Here is a 21,277-nt window from a genome sequence, read left to right on the forward strand (position 1 = left end):
TCAGTTTGGCTTTGCTTACTTACTGTTTGAAAGAAGTATGTAGGTTTTGCCTTTTGTAGACTTATCAAGAGCTTATTAAACCACCACAAAAGTGTATTTCATGGTTTGGGAAGTAGTGTTTGTTTATGCTCTTAAGCATATGTATTGGCTATCAATAAAAGAGAAAATAGAAAAACATCAATTATGTCTTATATGTACTAGCAGAGATATTGCTTTTAAATTGATTCAGTATAGGTGAATAACGCTTTTTTAGAAAAGCAACAAAATTACATCTTTGAAAGCTAAATATTGACTGACAAATGATAAGTCTCCAATATGAGGAGTTTTTTTGAGGGAGGGCCTGTCTGTGTATAAAATATTGTAGTATTCCATTCATATGAAGGTATTTTAAATGTTCTATAAGAAAACTGATCAAGATTCTGTTTACATATGCCACGTCTGATTGACATTCCTTTTGCTGTCTAGCAGACAAGGGAAGGAGGCGGTATACCCACATCTCCACGACACCTAAGGTAGAAATTCTTGTTACGACACCTGTGATGCAGTTTTAGAGCTGACGTTTCTTCCAAGCAGATACTTCAGCTTTGTTTGTACAAGGTATACAGTTTTAGGAATTATTTGATAAAGGTAGTTCCGTATGACACTTCATGGTAGATGTTGTGCTGCTACCATTATAAGTTGCTGTAACGACAGAGATTGCCGTGCCATGTGAACAAGCATAGAGTACAGACATTCTGGAGAAGATTATGTACAGTGCTTAGATTGAGATTTATCAGGAATTAATTTACTGATCTCATGAAATTACAGAGTAAGTAGAGGTACCAGTCCACAAGTCTTGGTGTGATTATTCAATTATGGAAGCTAGTATATGAGCTGTTTAAAGTGAAGAAATATGTATATTGTTGTGGATGCATTTCAATATTTTTCCCCAAAGTTCCTCAGAATGTTGTCTCAAATTCATCAGCCCAAGAAATATGGACGACCTTTGCATCAGTGGCTCAAGGTGTGTTTTTTTTTTTTTTTTTTTTTTTTTTTTTTTTTTTTTTTTTTTTACTTCCTTGATTTCATATTCTAGGTTACTTGAAAGTAATATTCAAGACTTAGTTTCTATTAGAGCATCACTTTTTAATTGTACAATAGAACACATTTATTTTGTATCTTAAGGTTATTCAAATTTGGCCAGTGACTATATGTTAGTGATGGCTTGATGATAGGTATATAGAATTTTTTTTACTGTTTGTATATTGTTAAATATAATATTTTTAGAAGTTTATATACTGTCTTCGTAAAGATAATGGATTATTTTAGTCATTAAGTCTTTACACTATATACATATGTGCATATAAAGTACCTGTGATTCTTATTGTTATGAAGTGAAACAAGGGAATCTCTTTAAAGAGAATACACTATAGTATATGCACAGGGGCTCATGATGAAGTACAGTTAGGAGCATATTTTTATCTTGCAACTTTAGAAGGTTATTACTAAAATCGTTCCTTTTGATAGAATGTGGTAGGATTGGATCTGTTGTTAAAAACTCTTAGAACCAGGAATGCATTGCAATTCAAGGTAAAAGTTAAACCTCATTTATGATGTACTTAAGAATTGGTTACTTAACAACTAGAGTCGTTTGAATTCTGTTACAATATTCGTACATACATCTCGCAAAAAGACTGAGCTACCTTCAATACGTATTTACCTAGCTAATACAGAATGGAATGTGTATAATGCATGAGCTCCAATGTTATGAGGTTCCATTGCATACTGAATGATGGATTAGCTTTATGAAGCTCTGGTTAAGTTCTATCAATGAAGACAAGGTAATACTGAAGCACAATAATCTTTTGTATTTTGTAAATTACCTTTAATATAGGTAATTAGCAAATAAAGTAGCTCATATTGTATAATCTGTTTTTAAATTAGTATTTGAAGTTATATACCGCAGCTATTAACCACTTGATGTTGCTGAATTGAGAAGTAAGGAAAAGACAGTACGTACAGCATAATGACTGTGCAGTGCCTGAAGGTGATAGATCATTGCATTATAAGTACTTATACTTGGATTATAAACAGAACTATACTTTAGTACAACATTGGAGATTTCTGATTTCCAATAGTTTAGTTTGTCAGTTAGTTCTCCTGATTGATATTAGATCTAGCACAGGATTTAGAATTGAAAGGTACAGACCAAAGACTGGAGAAGTTCCTTTATTTTGTTTCCTTATTATGTATAGGTGCAGAGGCTCCGTCCCACCGGCTTTACTGCTAAGGTGTAGTCGGCCTGATCTGTTTATATTGTGGCATTTGATTTACAATTCATATCACTTAGTAAACAAAAGTTGTAAACAATACCCTTATTTCTACACATTTTGAATTGAAGGATACTAGTCCAGTAATGTAATCCTCAGAAGTTGTCCAAAACTGTTTTGAGTGCAGTACCTCCTTTCAAATAGGATATTATCATATGCATTTCTCTCTCTACTGGTAAAGGACAGTGTGCAGCTATGATCTAGTAAACATGAGCCATGTTGTTATTTTGGTAGCTACGAATTAAATTTTACTTGAAATGCTGTTTGAAGTTTTATTGGGTTATTATGCATTTGTGCATTTTACTCAATGCTCTTAAGTTTTATTTTTAAAGATAAGTTAGGTTTAATAAGCAAAAGAAGGGGCTGTGAGTCAATGTTTTTACAACATTATACTCCTTATGTTGCTTTGTGTATATAATAGTAAGACACCCATATTTTTTCCTCCATATTCTGGTTTTTATTTCTTAGAGTAAAGAAGGAAGAGAGGATTGGAAAATTGTTAAAATTCCACATCATAAGAAAATGTACTTAGCTTGCTAAAAGCATCATGCACTGGCATGTAACTTAAAATATCATATGTCATTCAAATACGTATGAGTTACCCTGGTAAAAGAGTGGAAGTATTTTGAGCTGCAACAAAATTACAGCATGGAAAAAATATATGTATATTTTATTTGTTCACTATTTTTCCCTCTCATTCTTTTAAGAAAAAATGCTTTGGTGCTGGCACAGTACAGTATTTAGAACTGTAGTGTATAAAATATTTGTTTTTTATCCATTTTACAATAGACAAATTTTTATTGATATTAAGCAGCAATTCTCCAAGATATTCACTATTGTTCACTCTTCTTATCTTGGATATAAGGAATTGTATCCTCACGTTTTTAACTCTGGCCTAAGTACAATTTTTTTCTACCAGCCTCTTAGCTCATTGGATAGTGCATATTGAAATTCCGCAAGGAACTATCAAGTTTCAACATGCTTAACTTCTGAAAACCTAGCATAGAGAATGCAGCATGTTCTTTGCTTGGGATTTAAGGTACACTTGACTTTCATAAAATCCAGGATGTCATTTATTTTAATCTGTTATTCATTTCCAAATAATGTTTACATAAGGGTTCTACACTGCTATGTAAAAGGCTAGATGTGATTTTGTTTCCATAACCTGCAGTATATCATGCTTTTTTAAAATTTTGTATACTTAATACACCTTCATGCTAGCTGATTTGCATCAGTTGCCTTTCATTTTAAATGTTCCATTTACTCAATACAAGATGTAAAAAGAAGATTCAGATTGATTCTGCTACACTTGTTTAAAGGGGCACTTGTACTTATAAACTAAAATTGTGTGCTAATGTTTTTAAAAAATGTAGACTCCTTACAAATACCTCCTTTAGATATGCAAAAATATTACGCTATTGCACTAATATATAAGTTTTGTTAAGTACAGTACTATATTATTTCTACCCTATACTTAGTACTTGCAACAACAGCACACTGGGTAGTATATCAAATCGACTGCAGATTCATATCTGTAACACCGAATATTTCAAAAATGATGTTCACCATATACGTATAGAATTTGCTAATATTTAAGCAAAGGATTGAATCAAACTACACCTCTCAACAGTACTTGTTTCCAGCATTATGCTGCTAAACTTTTGGTCTGAAGGTTTCTGCATCCAACACTTTTTAGTACAGTATACTTAATCTGAGCTGAACAATTGTACTGGCAAATTGTATATTGAATGCCTACAGGCTTTTTTATTCATGTCAATAAGAATGTGTGAGCATTCAAATAGAGGTTTTTTTCATGTATCTTTCCTAACTTGGCATCTTTGGAATATCATATAGTAGTTCATAATATGCTGTACAAGAACCATTTTACTGTATAGTACCTTGGTATAGGTTGTATTGTAAGAATAATCTCGACTATATCTGCATCAATAAAAGGAGTCTTCTTTTTATAATTCAAGCATTCTGTATTGATTTTTTTTGCCATTAATTCTTTCTACAATTACTACATTTGTAGAACAAAGGATTTATCCATGATCAAAATTAAAGCAGCATTTGCAAAAGCATTATTTAACCGTCAGTATTGCACTATTTTGGTTTTGCTATCATTTAAAAAAGTAATTAGGATACATACCAATTTTCTTTGTTTTAAGTCATATTCTCTTATCATTGCATGTAAAAGCAGCAGTGATTAATCACTGTTGCTTTTCAGAAACCTCTGGAAGGGAAGGGGTGAATTCCATCTTGTATATGAAAGGACGCATTGGTTTAACAAACCATACTTAGTTCTTGATTGATACAGTAGTATGGGAACCATCAACAAAGGCTACAACATATACAAGAGTACTTTCAGCACACTAAACTGGTGGTTTAGATTGTTGCTTGGTGTATTGATTTACCTTGACAGACTACACTATTCTATCTGTTGATCCATCATGAGAAAGGGATTGGAGAACCATTTGATTTGAGGAATAATTGGTAATCCTCTAGTTTCTTTTGCAACGATGTTAAAAGATCTTTAGCTGTAAATATAGTCTGTGGAAAGTCCTAGAAGTTTGAAAAGTTTGATGGCATCTAATCATCCCATTGTATCTATTGTACTTATGGTTGTTAATGCTGTAAGGTGTGAATCAATTATTGCTACTGCGTGTCTCAGTAGATTGAGCTGCTGTACTTACTTTAGATAATGACAGAGCTACTTATTTAACAAAGGAACATAAAAAAGACAGGAAAGCCAAGTTCAAAGTTCTGCAGGTAAATGGTGTTAATGAATGACAGAATTTGGATATTATTACATAGTTCCATGTAGTATCTTTGGGAATGTGCAGCCTGATGTAAACAAAATAGCTGAGGTAGTTGTAGTGTAGTCAAGAATCCTGTATACACAGTGTACGTATAGAGGTAAACTCTGTTTGCGTACCTTACAATATACAATACTAGTTTCAACAAGGATAACTGAAAATTGAAGGTGTAGCACTGTGAAGTATAACAGAAGTTTTCACTTGTGTAAGTAGTTTTGTTACAAACCCTTATGTCTGACCCTTGAAATGATACATATATGATAGCAGATAACCGGTTTATTAGACTTTACTGGATTCATACCAATACTGTAGTTGGAGGTAAGGTTATGAGTACATATAGTGTATACAACTTTAATGATATTAGTAGATTAGTATTATAGAAAAAAGTTAGACGAGGTCATGTAATTCAGAGTAACTCAAAGCACATGAGCATTACCCACCACTTTGAGGTGCTTTGAGTGCATCTTCCATTTTGATGGTTTCCAGACTATTGTTTTGTGCTCTTATACAATTTTGTAGATATAGTTTTAACCTCCATATGTGTATATCATCTACGTGTGGTTGCTTTTGCCTGGGATGATAAGTAATACTTCATGATAGAATTCTGTTCTTTTGACTTTCCATTATTTGTCATATCACAATATGTAATGTTATGGGAAACAAAATTTTTGTTGATTGTAATTTGACTTAATTTTGCCTGTGTATGGCATGGATGTCTTCAGTAGGCATCCTTATGTAGAGTTGCACTGCTTTTACAAAAATTTAACATGGAAAAATCAAAATAGTACATGTATTATCTTGAACCTTTATTTCATTCCACAAAGGGTACTTACTGGATGGCATGTTTCTAATAGATGTCACCTGAAGGTTCATAACACTGAGTTACACTAAGGCATGTTTTGATCATGTGTTGTCAAGGCAAGGCAAGCGTGGTTTTCTAAATTCATGTGTCATGTATCAGACAAAAGTAAAACTTGTTTGGATAAAGTTACTGATATATCTGTGCACTGTATCATCCTCAGAAGTAATTTCATAAATACAAGATTTAGGCTGCTTTAAAAATACTTAATTCAAAGAAGACTAGTTTTTTCAACCAGCTTTTCAGGCAATGGGAACGTTATTGCAATGAATGTTAATTAAGAGCACAGTAATATTGTATCTCCTGATTTTTTAGTTATGAGGTTTGAAGTGCAATATTAAAAGGATTATATTTCAAAGTTTAACTAAGGTATAATAGGATGTTGAGTGATTATTTTCCAAGAATGTATTTACATGGGAATGTGCAGAAAGTTCTTATAAGCATTATTTTAAAGTGAATAAAGTATTAATGAATTTCAAAGTTGAAAGAAAAGTTTTAGTAACACAATCACATATCCTAATTTGAAAAATAATAACTAGTTTACTTTAATATCAACCCACTCATAAGCTGCATCTGATGTAACTGTATACCAGCCACTGATTAGGATTGTGTTTAGTCTCTTAAATATGAAAGTCATTGTTGTATAAAAGGAAGAAATATATTAGTTGCACCTACTGTACAATATATTTAGGATATATGTTTTTAAGAGTGATTCATGGATGTTAAAAAGGGGAAATAGTTCAAGCTGCAAGTAGTGTATTATTGTACTAGTTTGGGTAAAGTATAAAAAATGGGTTTTATGGAAAAACACAATTGTCCAGGAAAGGAAAGAAGAAACACATCAAAGTAATCAAAGAATGTCTTGAATTGTTCAAAATATGCCTTTATATAATTCTTTGTTTCATAAAATTTTTTAATAGAGATATTTTAATTAAGGGTCACATAACATATCAGAGTTGTATGTTTCTGGACACAATAACTGCAATACCTGATTTGAACTGAAGCCTGTGTGGGTTCTTCAAAGTTTTCATTTGTTAGTTAATTGCAATTGAGAGGAAAATGAGGGAAATTAGCATTTTTATTTAATCATAATTATGCATTACAGGATACTTTGGCTTGAATTATCTTGAAGGTTGTGGGGAAAAAACTAATAAATAACTACCTGAAACTTAAGTAATGCCAGAGGAAATGTTATTTACATCTGACTTGAATATTGCCATGATTTCAAAAACATTATGTAGTGAAATCTGTGCCAAATGTTACCTCTTTTTAAGGATTCTCAGGTACTTGAGTATTTAAACTGTTGGGCACCATGATTTTTTTTAAGTCTTGCACTTTTATTTCTCTTAACCTTAAGTATGCATTGTTTCCTTAGCAAATTGGTGTAAACTGTTCATCTGGCTACGTATTTAAAAGATATTCTATTTAAGTTTATATGAAGAGAGCAGATAAAACTGCTGCATTTTGTACTGTACTTCACAATCATGTAATAATTCTCCATAGCTAGACTGACAATATAATTCAGACCTAGATTTTGTAACATAAGCTTGGACATGACATTAAAATTGTGTGTTGTCTTTCAGCTAATCAGTAAGAATATAGAGGATGCTAACTAATTTAAAATTGGTAAAATTAATATACATATTTTTACCATTAACTTTTATTAAAGAATAACACTTGGAAGTTGCTTATTTAGAGTAAAATTTGATTAAATATGCCAGTTTCCTCCTGCACCAGGTAACTTGTTAGAAATTACTGTTTCTATGATTACAGATTACAAGTTCCCTTGGTTACTCTATGTTTTCATGTACATTTAAGAAATGCTTTCAAGCAATTTCTAATAACCACAGTAACTGCTCTCTTCTTATTTGTTAAGGTTATACTTTTGCAAATGATGCATAATTCCCTTGAATTGTTAATACTGTACTGCCTTTTTTCAAGCTAACCAAAGCTATGTGTATTCATACCAAAGAACATTTCTGTGGATATAGAAATAAACTTGGTGGAAAATAAAGATGGAGGACTCTGAGGTGTATTCTAGAATTTATTAATCAAACCAACATTCTTCTGACTTCAATTCAAAACTGTCAAGCGAATTTATGCCAATAGCTCTTGCATTAACACTGCAATGCATCACAGGTTGTTGTAGAGTTTTAGGACACTTCAAGTGTGACCTTAGCCAAGCTATTTCATATTTCATGATAAAGAACTTTTCTTATTCTAAATATAAAGATTATTAACAAGGAACTTTGCTCTCCTTTTGATATATAAAACCCTTCTATTTTGGTTTTGTGAGGGTTGTTGCTTTTTTTGTTTCTGTCCATTTTTCATAGCTAAAAGAAGGGAACCTAATACTGTGATTGTTGTGTATAAATGTTTAGTCATTAGTTCTGGATCAAAGACAAATACAAATTAGAAAGGGCTCTGACCACCAAATACATTTAATCTGTGAAAGGAAGAGAAAGTGACTTGAGTCTGATCATTCATCCATAGTGTGATACTGCTTCATTGTTTGGTGTGATGGCCAATTCATTTGAATGGCAATTGTATATTGACTGCAATATTAATTTTCCAATTGTAATGAACTGGCTTCTCTGAGCTACTAAAAGTAAGTGATTTGTGCCACATAATATACTGATGACTTGCCATCCCTTTTAGGAAATTTTATTGGTATCCCCAGTTTTCAGCTAAACCAGATATAATATTCTAACTGTATACTTAACTAGCTGCAGCTCACCCAGCATTCACATTTTTCACATTTCTAGAATACTGTACTAATTCATTTTGGTTCATGCCATTTTAGCAAATTTCTGATCTGACCACTGAAGCACATAAAAAATGACTGTGCCATTTAAGAAAAAGAAAAGGAAGAAAAATAACTCAATTATTGGAATGCTGAATTGTTCACACACAGTTATACATCATCCCAAAGTGAGGTTGTCGTCATTACAGGAAATTTGCAGAATTTACCATAAAGTAAAGACATTGAATAGTTTAAACACTTATTGCACTTTCAAGTGTAATGATGATATCTCTACTTATTGAAATTATTTTGATAGGAAAAGAAAATACATATATCTGCATATATAAATATTGTACTCATGTCACTCGTCATGTTGAAAATAAAAAAAGTTTTACAGTCAAAATGCTTTTGCATTAATCCTCCTGGTATGTTAGATCACTGTTCATGTTACTAATTTGAACTATTTAATATTATTAGTATTTTTAGGCAGTTTGATAACACCGCTGAGTCGACTCTTGCATGGCTGGGCTGTCACTGCTTAAATAAACCATACACAAAGGCTTCGTTGTACAAGAAGAGTAAATGAGGAAAAGAGGAAAGCAGTGAACCATACTATGGTGGAGGGGCAGGTCTCAAGAGTTGAGAGCATTTCTGCTGTGTGAAACAGGGACTGTGAGAGCAGCAAGAAAGTGTAGCTGCAGTTTGGATGAAATGGATAGAGATCACTAGCAACTATTGGATAAATAGTTTAATAAACAAAAGCTCATTTTTCATACAAATCCATGAGTTATATGCAACCACACTCACTCTTGAAATCCCTGGCACAGTCTTTTGTCTTCCAAACAGAAGTGCAATTGTTCACCCATGCACTATCCAAATCCACTGGTAGATACATTAGCTTCCTTATAGTTTGTATAGGCTGGATGGCTCCATAATCTAGGGTTTTGTATGGGAAAGAGGAAAAAAAAAAAACTGGCTTAAGTCTTAAATTTCCCAGTAACCAGATAAGCAAGTATCTAAAAACTGAGCCTGCTGGGATTATACTATGAAATATCCCGATTCATTGCATTCGTGGAGGGTAAAGAGAACGTCTGGTCAAACAACAAACCATGTAGGCCATAGGGGTTTGTTACCACTACTCCCCTTGCCAGAGAGAGGAGTAAGTGCTACTGAGCAGATTTGTCTATTGTATTGGAACAAAAGAAATATAACTGCAACTAGTATGGCTGTCACACACATTAGGAGGGATGTCACCACACTACTTCCAGATTGTTTGCAAGTGTTTGATATGTCCTGAAGAGCACCTGGTGAGTTTGCAAGTCTATGATAGGTCCTGAAGAGCACCTGGTGAGTTTGCAAGTCTGATCCCAATGTTCATACAGGTCACTGATTTATGACCAGAGTTCAGTGGGAAGATGTTACAAATGAGAATGTGGTGGAGATTTGGTGTCCTGACTTAAAAATTAAATCTCAGACCGAGATGGTCTGGACAGGTTGAAGACACAGGATGAGAAACAGTCAAGTCAGTAAAGCTAAGTTTAAGTATATCTTAGTTTTACCAGACCACTGAGCCGATTAACAGCTTTCCTAGGGCTGGCCCAAAGGATTAGATATTTTTACGGAACTAGGAACCAATTGGTCACCTAGCAATGGGATCTATAGCTTATTGTGGGATCCGAACCACATTATATAGAGAAATTAATTTCTATCACCAGAAATACATTCCTCTGATTCCACGTTGGCCACGCCAAGAATCGAACTTCGGACCACTGGATTGGTAGCCGAGCGCGAAAACCACCCGTCCGAGGAACATAAGTCAGTAAAGCAGTTGCTATGGAAGTAGCAGAATGAAATGGAGAAATCTTGGAAAAAGGACTCTGTGGGAGGCCTTTACCTGATGGGAGTTGAGATCAAGTTTGTTACAGAGGAGACTACAGAGTATTCATTTCTATTACCAATAAGGAAAACTCCCACATTAAGTTACTGATGTGGAAGTTGCTGGTCAGGACACAAAATATGGCCACCCCTAAAGTAGAAAATATTACTTAACTAGTCAAGATAATTTCTTTAATCAACATTCATACTAGATTAATAATTACCATGATGAGCACAGTACTACTGTAGACAAACCCACATTTAAGTGGTCTAGAATACTGACTACTTTGCCCTGTTCACACTAAATGTATGTATGCATAAAAAGACAATGAGCTCCAGTAAAATTGCATGAAAAATCAATGATCTTAAACATTGAGAGGGATAACTGAAAATAATAAAAATATGCAATAAGCAACAATTGGCAAGTACCATGTTTACCGAAGAGTTCAATACAACATACAAAGGATGTATTCCTACCAGCTAGACAACTAAAAGCTTGTCAACAAATCTCTAGTTGAACAGTAACGTAGGTAAAATATGAGGTAAATAAGGGGACCGAATACTTATAAAACAATTACAAGGTTGACAAAAATACTAAGAAAATACGTATGAGGATCAAGACTTATAACTTGTGGATTACAGCTATAACTGAGCTCACCCCACAGAATCTCATTAAAGGCCTCTACTACACAAATAAGTGGTAAAAGTGAAGAGAACAAAGTAAAGGTATGGACATTAATGGATACACGATGGGCACAAAGGCTTATAAACAGATACCAAAAAAAAAAGCTCTGTACAGCTTTTTTTTTTTTTTTTTTTTTTTTTAAAGATATTTTACAATAACAAAATCTAAGTTACAGACCTTTCCTAAAAATTAATCTAATTAATGAGGGTAAATAGTATAAAATGGACATCATTATGATAACTCCATTATTCGCGCATAAAATATCATCACAAATCTCTTAAAAAATTAATGCTCAATTTTTTTTCAAGTCCTAAAAATTAGTGCTAATTTTTTTAAAGTTCGCTCTATATGTATTCAAAAACTATTACTATTACTTATACTGTATGACTTTGAAAAATCTTATTGAGATGAATGTTTTTAAGCTGGTTACACAAAAACACATTTGTATTGTCAGTTTTAATACCAATCAAGTGTTATAAACATTACATAAAAGAATATGCATCATTCATTAAATAAATTTGATTTTTCAGATAGAGATCCCTAACATTATAGATATTGTACATGAAATGCTTTCGACTAAACAAAGCAGTAATATATATTTCAGTATTAATACTATTTCAGAAATCTCAAAATATAAATCGCTTCTTTAACTTGCATCTGAAAAGCTTCCCAGCTGTGCACAACAAACAGTATGTTACTTTTCTGAACAAAAATGAAAATACTAATTTTTAAAAATTTCCTTAGCACAATAAAGAGAACATTACTCGTTTTCACTAGCGCTATGTACAGTACTCATTAGGAGGAAAGACAACTGGTGAATAAGATAATTATATTGATGCTGTGCTCTGATGGGCTTCTCACTTTGCAGCAGTAAATCTAGCTGAAATGTCCTTCCAATTGGCTACCTTCCATATTGCATTGACATAATCTGGTCTAACATTCTTGTACTGTAAATAGTAAGCATGCTCCCACACATCAATTCCAAACAAAGGTACAAGACCCGTTGATGCTTGCAGAGGGTCCTGAAATTTCATAAAAAGTAAGTAGATTAAATTCTATACAAGAACAGAAATAATGATTATTTATATATATATATATATATATATATATATATATATATATATATATATATATATATATATACTATAGTCCTTTTAAAATAAATATTAGTCCAAAATAATATATACAAATGCCAAAAGCTTTGAGACAACATTTTCATTCAAAGAAATAGGGAAAACATTATCTGAACAGTGAATATGACCATATACTTATTACCTCACTAGAACATTTGCTTTCAAATCAAGAATAAAAAATAAAAACATATACCGTAATATTCCATTCCATGCCCTATGAGTAGCATAAATCTACAAAAGTTTGTTATTAACTGTTACATTATCTGTGAGCAATCTGTACTTTTCTTTGTTAAACCCATCAACCCTCCAAATATACTACCTTCTGATTGGTCAATTTCTTGATATTCTATACCTAAGAACATGAAAATCAATAGAATGCTTCAGATTCTATCAAACTCTCGTAGACAAGAGTACTGCATCACCGATCTTATTGTGTCAGAACATTGAAATTCAACAATAAAGATATTCTACACAACTATGTCCAAACTTTTTATGAGACTCATGCAACCATTTACCTTCTAATTTTACTTTGACGTATTTGTAGCTTTGGTTTAATGTGTTACAGTATAAAAACGATATCCAAGTATCACATAAAGCGAGTGTTGTTGACATGTAAAGCAACTCTCATATGAGTGTTTGAGGCAACTGGGGTGATTTGTGGGTAGTACTAGGTCCTCATTCAAGTACTCATATACCCACATATTGTCTATGGTCATTTATTCATATCTTGGAACAGCTGTAAAGAATCTACCATCCAGGTACAGTAATTCCTCTAAATGAAAAAAAAAAGTAAACATTCACATTCTTTAGTCTAGAAAATTTCACATACGTCATCTTAATTATCATTATTTTAAATGACATTTTTAAGGGCTAAGAGCATCCTTATAATTAATTTTGACAGCCTTATTTTAATGATTTTCACTCCATTTTGTTATACGGTTACTTATCTGTCCAGACTTTACCTAATACCCAACATAACAGAATAACTTTTGGCAATGAATTCACCTTCTTCCAAGGCACCTTCAATTTCAATTCACCTGCAATGCACTGCACCTAAGTCTTAGGTTTTACATTTTTCATGTATTAAATTTCAAGAAGTAATTTCTAAGACAGAGATTAGTTGGACATGGAATGAAGAACACAGTCAGAAAAGCAGTAGATATAGAATTAGAGTGGGGAAGACCTGTAGGAAGGCCCTGGAAATTATCAAATAACGGCACAGATGAAGGCCTACACCTGATGGGGGTTCAGGCAGAAAAGTAAACAAGACAGAAAAGGGAGAAGACGACTAATTAAATGCTTTTCCAAAGTTATGAAACTTGCCTATATATACAGTATACATATAACACATAAATTACAACTTCTATCCACGTTCAATTCTCTGAAGGGTGGTAATCATTACACAACAGACCATATTTCTCCTAGGTCACACATAAGGGTATCATGAGTATCCTAATGGGGTAAATGGCAGAAATGCTAACTGAGGCCAACTCAATAGAAATAGGATAACAAGACTGGAAGTAACTTGTAAGACAAGTTAAATATATTAAACACAATCGCCACTTATTAAACTAGGAATTGGGCATATTACTACAACCTAACAGCATGAAATTACATCACTAACAATCTAGGTATCGTAAATCTAAGCAGCATGAAATTAGGGAAAACAGTAAAAACAGTTCACATTTGTGAGCCAACTTGCTCACATTCCTTAAAACAAGGAACACCTGCTTACCTGATTGGGACAAGTAGCAATTTGGAGTGCCCCCTTTTGCTTGTTATATCCTAACCAACCCCATCCTGAGCCCTGGACTGCTACAGTAGCTGCTGAGAGCTGACTTTTCATTGCATCAAGACTACCAAAATCTCTGTTAATGGCAGCCAGCAGTTCTCCTGAAAAATTAAAATCATGCTCCAGTCTTTTATCAACATGGCATTTGAGACCTTGGTACATATAACATTGCATAATAGCTGAAACTGGAATATAAAATCTAAGCCACAGGCTAAGAACTTGGACCTATGAGGAGCATTCAGCACTGGAAAAAAATGTTGAAACAATTATTAGGAGAGGCTGGAAAGTAAGATGGGAGAAAGACAATATGAAACCAAAGTTTAGTAAAGGGAATGAAAGGGATTGAGGCTAGGGGTTGAAGGGACTCTGCAAAGGATAAGTATCATCATCTTATACCAATTTGTATTCAGCTTGTAAACCAACAGACCATAAATTTACCTGATGGTTCACCACCATCTGGAGATAAATTCTGCCAGAAAATTGTGTGGTTAATGTGACCTCCTCCATTGAACCTCAGGGCAGGTGCCAGTGATATCACAGTGCTTACATCACCTGGAAAGGTTAAACAATATTACTTTAATATTAAAAGAAAACTATTCATCATTCTGTTACAGTAACATTATCTTTAGGGTTTCAAATGAAAGACGTATTGTGCAACACTAATCATTTAAATCTGATTCCTGTTCTATGATTTCAACACTAAGCATATAAAAGGTGACTCAGAACAGGATTTCCATGTTGAATTATAAAAACATGAATTACTGTACCTACTGACCACAACTAAATTTATATTAATTTATTATATTTAACATCAATCCTACTAATGCTCCTAAGATAACTAATATGCCTGGTAAAAAGCAACTGATAAAAGTGAATTTAGTTATGCCCAAAATTAGAAATTCAGTCTGTTTTCACAGTAATTTGGGATTCTAGCGCATCAAGAAAAGGAGCCATTTAATGGTTTAAAATTATTCAACTAGGCTGGAAAAAGGCAGAATGACAGTATAGTAGGATAACAAGAAGACGGCAACCAATCATACATAAAACACGACACTCACCCTTAGCATGGGCTTCAGCCAACTTTTCCTCAGCTACATTGAGGTTATTGACATAGGTCTGGTGATGCTTTGAGTGATGAAGCTGCATGATCTCTGCGCAAATTACGGGTTCTAAAGCATTGTAGTCATAAGGAAGATCAGGCAATGTGTGTTTCTGGCAGCTTCGTACACCTACGGCCACCATCCTGGAGGTAAAAAATATTAAAATAAAAATTACTAAATAAAAGTTTAGCATCCTTGACTGTGTCTAAGTCTGTGCAGTACATATCATGGAGGAACAAATTAAAATATCTAATATTTTTCTCTAGCTTTTCCCTATAGTTTAAGGGAGTATTTAATAAATACTAAACCGAATATCATAATGTAGCCTATGCCATTTTTAAGTATTTATTACTGTATATTTTTTATTTATGTGGGGGAAATGAAATTCACTTAATTGATTGATCTTAGTATGCATAGGCTATACATTTGTAATTACCAAAGCATTGCTTCTGCATTTTCTCAGTTTATATTTATGATTAAGCATTAATAATTTAAAAAATAAACTACAGTATGTATACGTAATTTTTTTTCCATTGCTTCACAAATCAATATTAATGTTGGCATTTAGCTATTCTCTCATATTCTCTCCAAAATTCCCAGCCTGGTGGGCTCTCACAATTGATTGATGTAAGCCTCGGAACACAATCTTAATATGACCTTGGTGTGTCTGCTGAGGAATTACAGTTGCACATTATGCCTAATCAATTAGGATCAACTATACAAGGGGCTGGCCAGCAACTGGGAGTTCCTTGACATTGGGATGATTTGGGTAAGGAAAGACACGTAAAGGCATCTTTCATTGAATAATGATGATGAAAAATACAAACTGCTGCACGATGACTAAAAAATACATTCTTCATGATTTAGGTAACATATTCCAAGTTCAAAACTTAAATGGCTTTCTAAGTGAAACAGGATTCTATGTACCACTGGAGAGAGAGAGAGAGAGAGAGAGAGAGAGAGAGAGAGAGAGAGAGAGAATTATGTAAGCACCAAAGATGTTCCTTGAAAAGCAGTTCAACATTAGGTATGTACTTCGAAATTCCATTGGACCTGCACATTATTTGCTTCCAGACCCAAGTGGACCTGGTTATTATTTATTTACTTTTACTTTTAGGGGTTTAATTCGAAACTCCAGCTGACTTCCTTAGTATTCTGCAGTTTTCCTTTGCTCAGGATGTGGATTTCTAAACCTGTGTGCTAAGCGCTAACTGATGGATCATGCTGAGGACTGTATGGATTGAAGAAAATTTAAACTGATTTTATTTACAGTAGTAATAAACACTGTTGAAAACTTAGTTTTCTTATATTACCTCCCTACTTGGTAGTTGGTACCTATGTAGCAGCCTTGTTCGGTACAAGGCTAAAAGCCAAAGCAGTGATACGTAGGAGCCTTTAGGTATACTACCTATGGCAGCCCTACAATGGTACATTGGTATTGGCATAAGATAAGCAGTGGTGCATAGCAGCCGCCGGTACACAGCCTAGTAACCAGAATTTCTTTTCTAAGCTATCTGAAGCCAGAAAAGGCTTAAAGGGTAAATCCTACGTAATAATAAATTGTCTAAGGCTTAGCCTTGCAAAAAAACAAATAAAAAGGGAGGCACAATTAAAAGTGACTTCAGGACGTCAAGAAAGCACAGTTGGACCTGACATATAGTGGACTTTCAAAAACTATCAAATAAATAACTTCGGCAACCATAATCTACTAATGAAATACTGAAAGCAGGCCCTGACAACAATCTTTACCTATCTTATACCTAACCTAACCTAGTATCATGCCGGCAATAATTCTCTTCGGTTATAAAGCAAAATTCATGACTGTCAGGGTCCTATTGCATTCTAAATATGACTATAAGTAAAACGACAAGTAAAAAAACTCGGTTTTACCTCCGGGAAGCGAACAGACGGCTGAAACTTAGCATCTTGCTATCACAGATACACAGGACAATACTATTACGTTGCTGGTTATTGTAACGTTGAGGCCCAATATCGAGGAACCAACCAGCTGACGCACTGGCCGCGTTCAGCTATCATAAGTCACTGTAGTGTAAACGCTAACCTTCAACTATGTCATTCGAAGGTGTGACTTCGCTTCAATGAAATAGATATCTTATAAGTTTTGAAGAAACATACTATTTCTATAAATTTATAATACTAATTTATCTGAATTAATTGTGATAATGATACAATCTTGTTGGCGAGTGTGCAATTTAAATGTTTTTTTGACATTTATTTATATCACTATTCAGATGAGTGACATCGAACACCGTCTCTCGCTATGGTTGGTTATTCATCGGGAACATTATGATGCTGAACTTTTCATTCGTTCAGAAGGTTCCAGTATTATTTGTAGTACGCTCTCAATAATGCGTAAACTTTCCATCATATGATTTTCACATTAAATTGAGCATCAAGGTCTAACAAATAAATTATATTACCCAATGAATAAACTTATAGCCACTTCAACTATATTAGCTTATGTATTACTGCCATGGCAATTCATGATATTCAGCATTACACTTTCGATAACATATTTACTGAAAATGAGAACATTTCAATTAAAACAATAATGCATCACCATTTAAAACTAAGTGAATACAATATGAAATCATTTTTGACATTCAGTGGTCAGTGCTCCCCCTTTTATAAGACTTTCCGCCGTCATGCTCGAGTTTCAGTAAAGTTTGGTTTCGACGAAATATGTGCCTAAGGAGTTATAATAATTCATTATTTGTGGGTTTCTAGTGAAATTTGAGGCTGAACTGAAGTGATCACGAAAGTCATAAGAACATATGGATATTATAAGTGGTTACGTTGTAGGTGAAGTGCTCGTTGATCTCTGAAAATATAATGGCAATAACATATTGAGTGTGCTCCGGCGTCTAGCGAACATGGCGATGGCGACGCTTCTTGGACGTTTATCGATATAAACACATTTATTTCGTCCATTTGACAACTCAGGTACGTCTTTTAGACTTATGGTATTTAGTCGCTCGTTTGTGTGACGGTCCGTACGTCGAGGAGAACGGGCGAAATACGCCAAGTCTTGGGAATAATGGTCGGTGTTTTGTTGGGGAGAACCTTCCGTAGTAGCCCAGACTGGCCTAAATTAGGGCGGTCAGGTCGCTGTGGGCCTAGGCTGTACAATTACCAAATAGGCGTAAGTTAACGTTAGTGACGAATAAGGCGGGTGCCTTTGAGATACTCGGGAACAACTTTCTAAGGCACTCGGAGCTGTGGACTGATGGAATGAATGGAAGGGAGATTGTCGTAGTTGTCACGACGAGAATCTTACCTAAAGCCACCCGAGTGAGATTTGCCCTCTAGGCCTAGTATACCACTGACCACCTTTTCGTTAATAGTCAACACATTTTGTCAACTCTATAACTAGTCAAAGGTTTATAGCTGTTAAAACCATTGACCTATTCATTTAGCCTGTGTCGGTGGCACAGCTTAGGTAGCTGTTGTTTATCGGGAGCAGGCCTAGGCCTATAGTTGATTTGATTCCGACGAATTTGACAATACTCATTAGCGTCGTAAAGAGGCCTGTTTAGGGTTTACCCAGTATCTGAATTTGGTCATTAGGTATTCTTACAAGCTTTTGTTTCAGAATTCATCGTAAGTGTATGGTAGCCTAACACCTAAGCTTCTGTCATACTTTCATTTCTAGGGTAGATCATCACAGCAGGCCACGCAGGCCAGCTACCATCAATGCAAGCCACCCTCCGAAAAAGTACATTATAACGCGTCCTGACACCCGAGATGGGCATCAGTCGCGACTTGTTGTTGGTGAGAAACGGAGCTAAAGACCTCTACTCTCCTTTCGAAGTAAGTATTTTCCCCAAAGTTAGAAATTAAGGCCAAATTTTAAGATTTAAACAGATTTAAACAGAGGGTACTGAAAACGGTCTCAAACGTAGTGGAAACCTCACCAAAACGCGTTCAACATTTTTACTTACAACTCGAGGTATTTAGAAGATTGACGCCATCTCGATGTTTACGGAGTAGCTTGTGTCAATAAACTAACCATTTCCTGTGATAAATCCGCACACCACTTGTACCCACAGACGCTGGAGCACTTTTATCACAACAATCGAAACACGATTTCTCATCAACAACAAGCCAGGCGTAAACAGCTGTTGGGGTAGAAGATGACGAGAAGCGTGCTCTTGGCTAATTTTTAAATAAGTAGTAAAACATCAATATTTTACATATTTATGATGATTAATTTGAAAATATTCGTTATTGAAAAAGTAACTCGACTCTGACTCAAATTTAAGTAATTATTTTTCTGAATTAGAACGTTCTTTCAAGTTCTGTATTATGACGTCACGACATCTTGACTTTCGTACCTATTGTAAATAATTGCTATACTCAACTGTCATTGCAGAACAGTTTACCAGTTATTCGTGCAGATGTTATCAGCTATACATGTAATTGTTATAATCGTAATGCGCATATATATCTTTATTATTTACTTTTTGGATATATGAAGATGTTTTACTGCTGGATTATCGCCGTAGTGTGACGCAATCGTTTTCGGTCCATGGGCCTCTGTCTGTTTTCGCACCATAAGAAATTATGGGGCCGAATTTGCAATGACCAGAAAGTCGTTAAAAGAGGAAAGTTAGCATTGAGGGGCATATGTTTTGACTGAGAAAAATACAAATTTATTCAATAGCTAGCTTGTAAAAAATACTTGGTTATAAAAACTTGATTGACAACTAAGCAGCATGTCTACTATGGGTTTCAGAGACAGTGCAAGCACGTTTTTGGGCAATACCTATTTCTGTAACGAACACTCGTAACAGAGCGAGATTTTTCTTTAGTGCATTACCCCCAGTGCCGTAATTTATAAGGGTATCGTGAATCACTAATCGTAAAGAATAACTACACTTGTCCTTGTACTAATAGACCAAAACTCCATTATCCAGAAATGGATAGGAACACACCAGTAAACAGCTCCACCTACCCTCTCCCCCCACCTCCACCGCCACCCCTGTCCTTCTTCCTTCCTTCACCTTCCCTTCTCTCTCTCTGAAAGTTGTTGCAGTTTAAACTTATTTTCTATGATTTTTCCATCTATCTATCTAATAATAGTAGTTTACATTGGTGGATATATCTAACGATTCACTCGGTTGTTACCTGCCCATTGACGATATATTTATACACTGATCCAAGCAACTCTCTCTCTCTCTACTTCTCTCTCTCTCTCTCTCTAATTCTCTCTCTATCTCTCTCTCTCTCTCTCTCTCGTTTCTTTTATCGTAATTCGAAAAATGAACAAGAAAATATATTTCATACTTGTATAGCATTAATTAAATACTTTCAAGTTTTTAATTCAGTCGTAATGATGAATGTAGGTGCATCTACTAGTGCTCGCAAAATAGTTAAGCAGGACATAGGTATGTAAAATTTAAAAAATGAGAGAGAGAGAGAGAGAGAGAGAGAGAAGAGAGAGAGAGAGAGAGAGAGAGAGAGAGAGAGAGAGAGAGAGAGAGGACGGAATAGGAAGGGACATTAAAATACCTGGAAATGAAAATCCCTATAATCCAATAATTATAGCCTCAGGGTTTGTCTCGAAAACCATTCAAAGGTCTGTCACACAAGTGTAAAGTTGTTTTGAAAATTTGGCACACATGTCTCTATAGCGTATAGTGTTGCTGATGAATGAGGTTGTGTTGTTTATTGTTAATTATTAACCTCCTATATACCCTACATGGTTGGGGGACCCTTTGTGAATGCTGGTTTTGTGTTGGGTAAATATTTTGGAGAGAGGTTGGGAAGGAATCCGTGCGTGCGCTAATTTTCATCACGAAGACATGTTTAAACAATAATAGCCACTTGATTTATGTTTCATTTTTATGACAATTTGTGTGGTTTATGTATGCTCTAATTTTAGTTTAAAAATATTAAAAAAATTTCATGCACAACAGTTTATATTGCAGGTAATAAATATTAT

At 34.3% G+C, this 21,277-nt stretch overlaps 3 protein-coding genes across 13 annotated transcripts in view; 2 read left to right on the top strand and 1 right to left on the bottom strand.

The window, feature by feature from the left end:
- The window catches only part of LOC135224388 (CUE domain-containing protein 1-like), a 105,802-nt gene extending 96,672 nt beyond the window's left edge, over window positions 1-9,130 (top strand). For 9 of the 10 annotated variants that reach the window (XM_064263344.1, XM_064263345.1, XM_064263346.1 and 6 more), the window contains one exon: window positions 466-9,130. In XM_064263344.1, coding sequence (XP_064119414.1) covers window positions 466-516 — 51 coding nt within the window. In that variant the 3' untranslated portion in view covers window positions 517-9,130. The remainder of the gene's footprint in view (window positions 1-465) is intronic. The other variant, XM_064263347.1, reaches the window with a different exon arrangement.
- A 2,598-nt stretch (window positions 9,131-11,728) lies between these two features.
- LOC135224390 (superoxide dismutase [Mn], mitochondrial-like) lies at window positions 11,729-17,361 on the bottom strand. Its single transcript, XM_064263354.1, has 5 exons — window positions 17,203-17,361; window positions 15,271-15,455; window positions 14,651-14,764; window positions 14,156-14,313; window positions 11,729-12,309 (listed from the first exon to the last, which is right to left on the bottom strand). The coding sequence occupies exons 1-5, from the start codon at window positions 17,235-17,237 to the stop codon at window positions 12,145-12,147; spliced, it is 657 nt and encodes a 218-aa protein (XP_064119424.1). The 5' UTR covers window positions 17,238-17,361; the 3' UTR covers window positions 11,729-12,144.
- Window positions 17,362-17,970: 609 nt separating this feature from the next.
- The window catches only part of LOC135224387 (pre-mRNA-splicing regulator WTAP-like), a 74,403-nt gene continuing 71,096 nt past the window's right edge, over window positions 17,971-21,277 (top strand). For both annotated transcript variants that reach the window (XR_010316713.1, XM_064263343.1), the window contains exon 1: window positions 17,971-18,276. The gene's annotated coding sequence lies outside the window, so the exon portion shown is untranslated. The remainder of the gene's footprint in view (window positions 18,277-21,277) is intronic.

The sequence above is a fragment of the Macrobrachium nipponense genome, chromosome 12 (assembly GCF_015104395.2).
Source record: "Macrobrachium nipponense isolate FS-2020 chromosome 12, ASM1510439v2, whole genome shotgun sequence".
Classification (NCBI taxonomy): Eukaryota; Metazoa; Arthropoda; class Malacostraca; order Decapoda; family Palaemonidae; genus Macrobrachium; species Macrobrachium nipponense.

Excerpts from the sequence above, each read along its gene's own strand:
- LOC135224390 (XM_064263354.1), bottom strand. The coding sequence starts at position 17,237 with ATGCTAAGTTTCAGCCGTCTGTTCGCTTCCCGGAG. Across the intron at positions 14,765-15,270 it reads GGCTGAAGCCCATGCTAAGG|GTGATGTAAGCACTGTGATA; the intron begins GTGAGTGTCGTG and ends TAACCTTTCCAG. Across the intron at positions 14,314-14,650 it reads AGATGGTGGTGAACCATCAG|GAGAACTGCTGGCTGCCATT; the intron begins GTAAATTTATGG and ends TTAATTTTTCAG.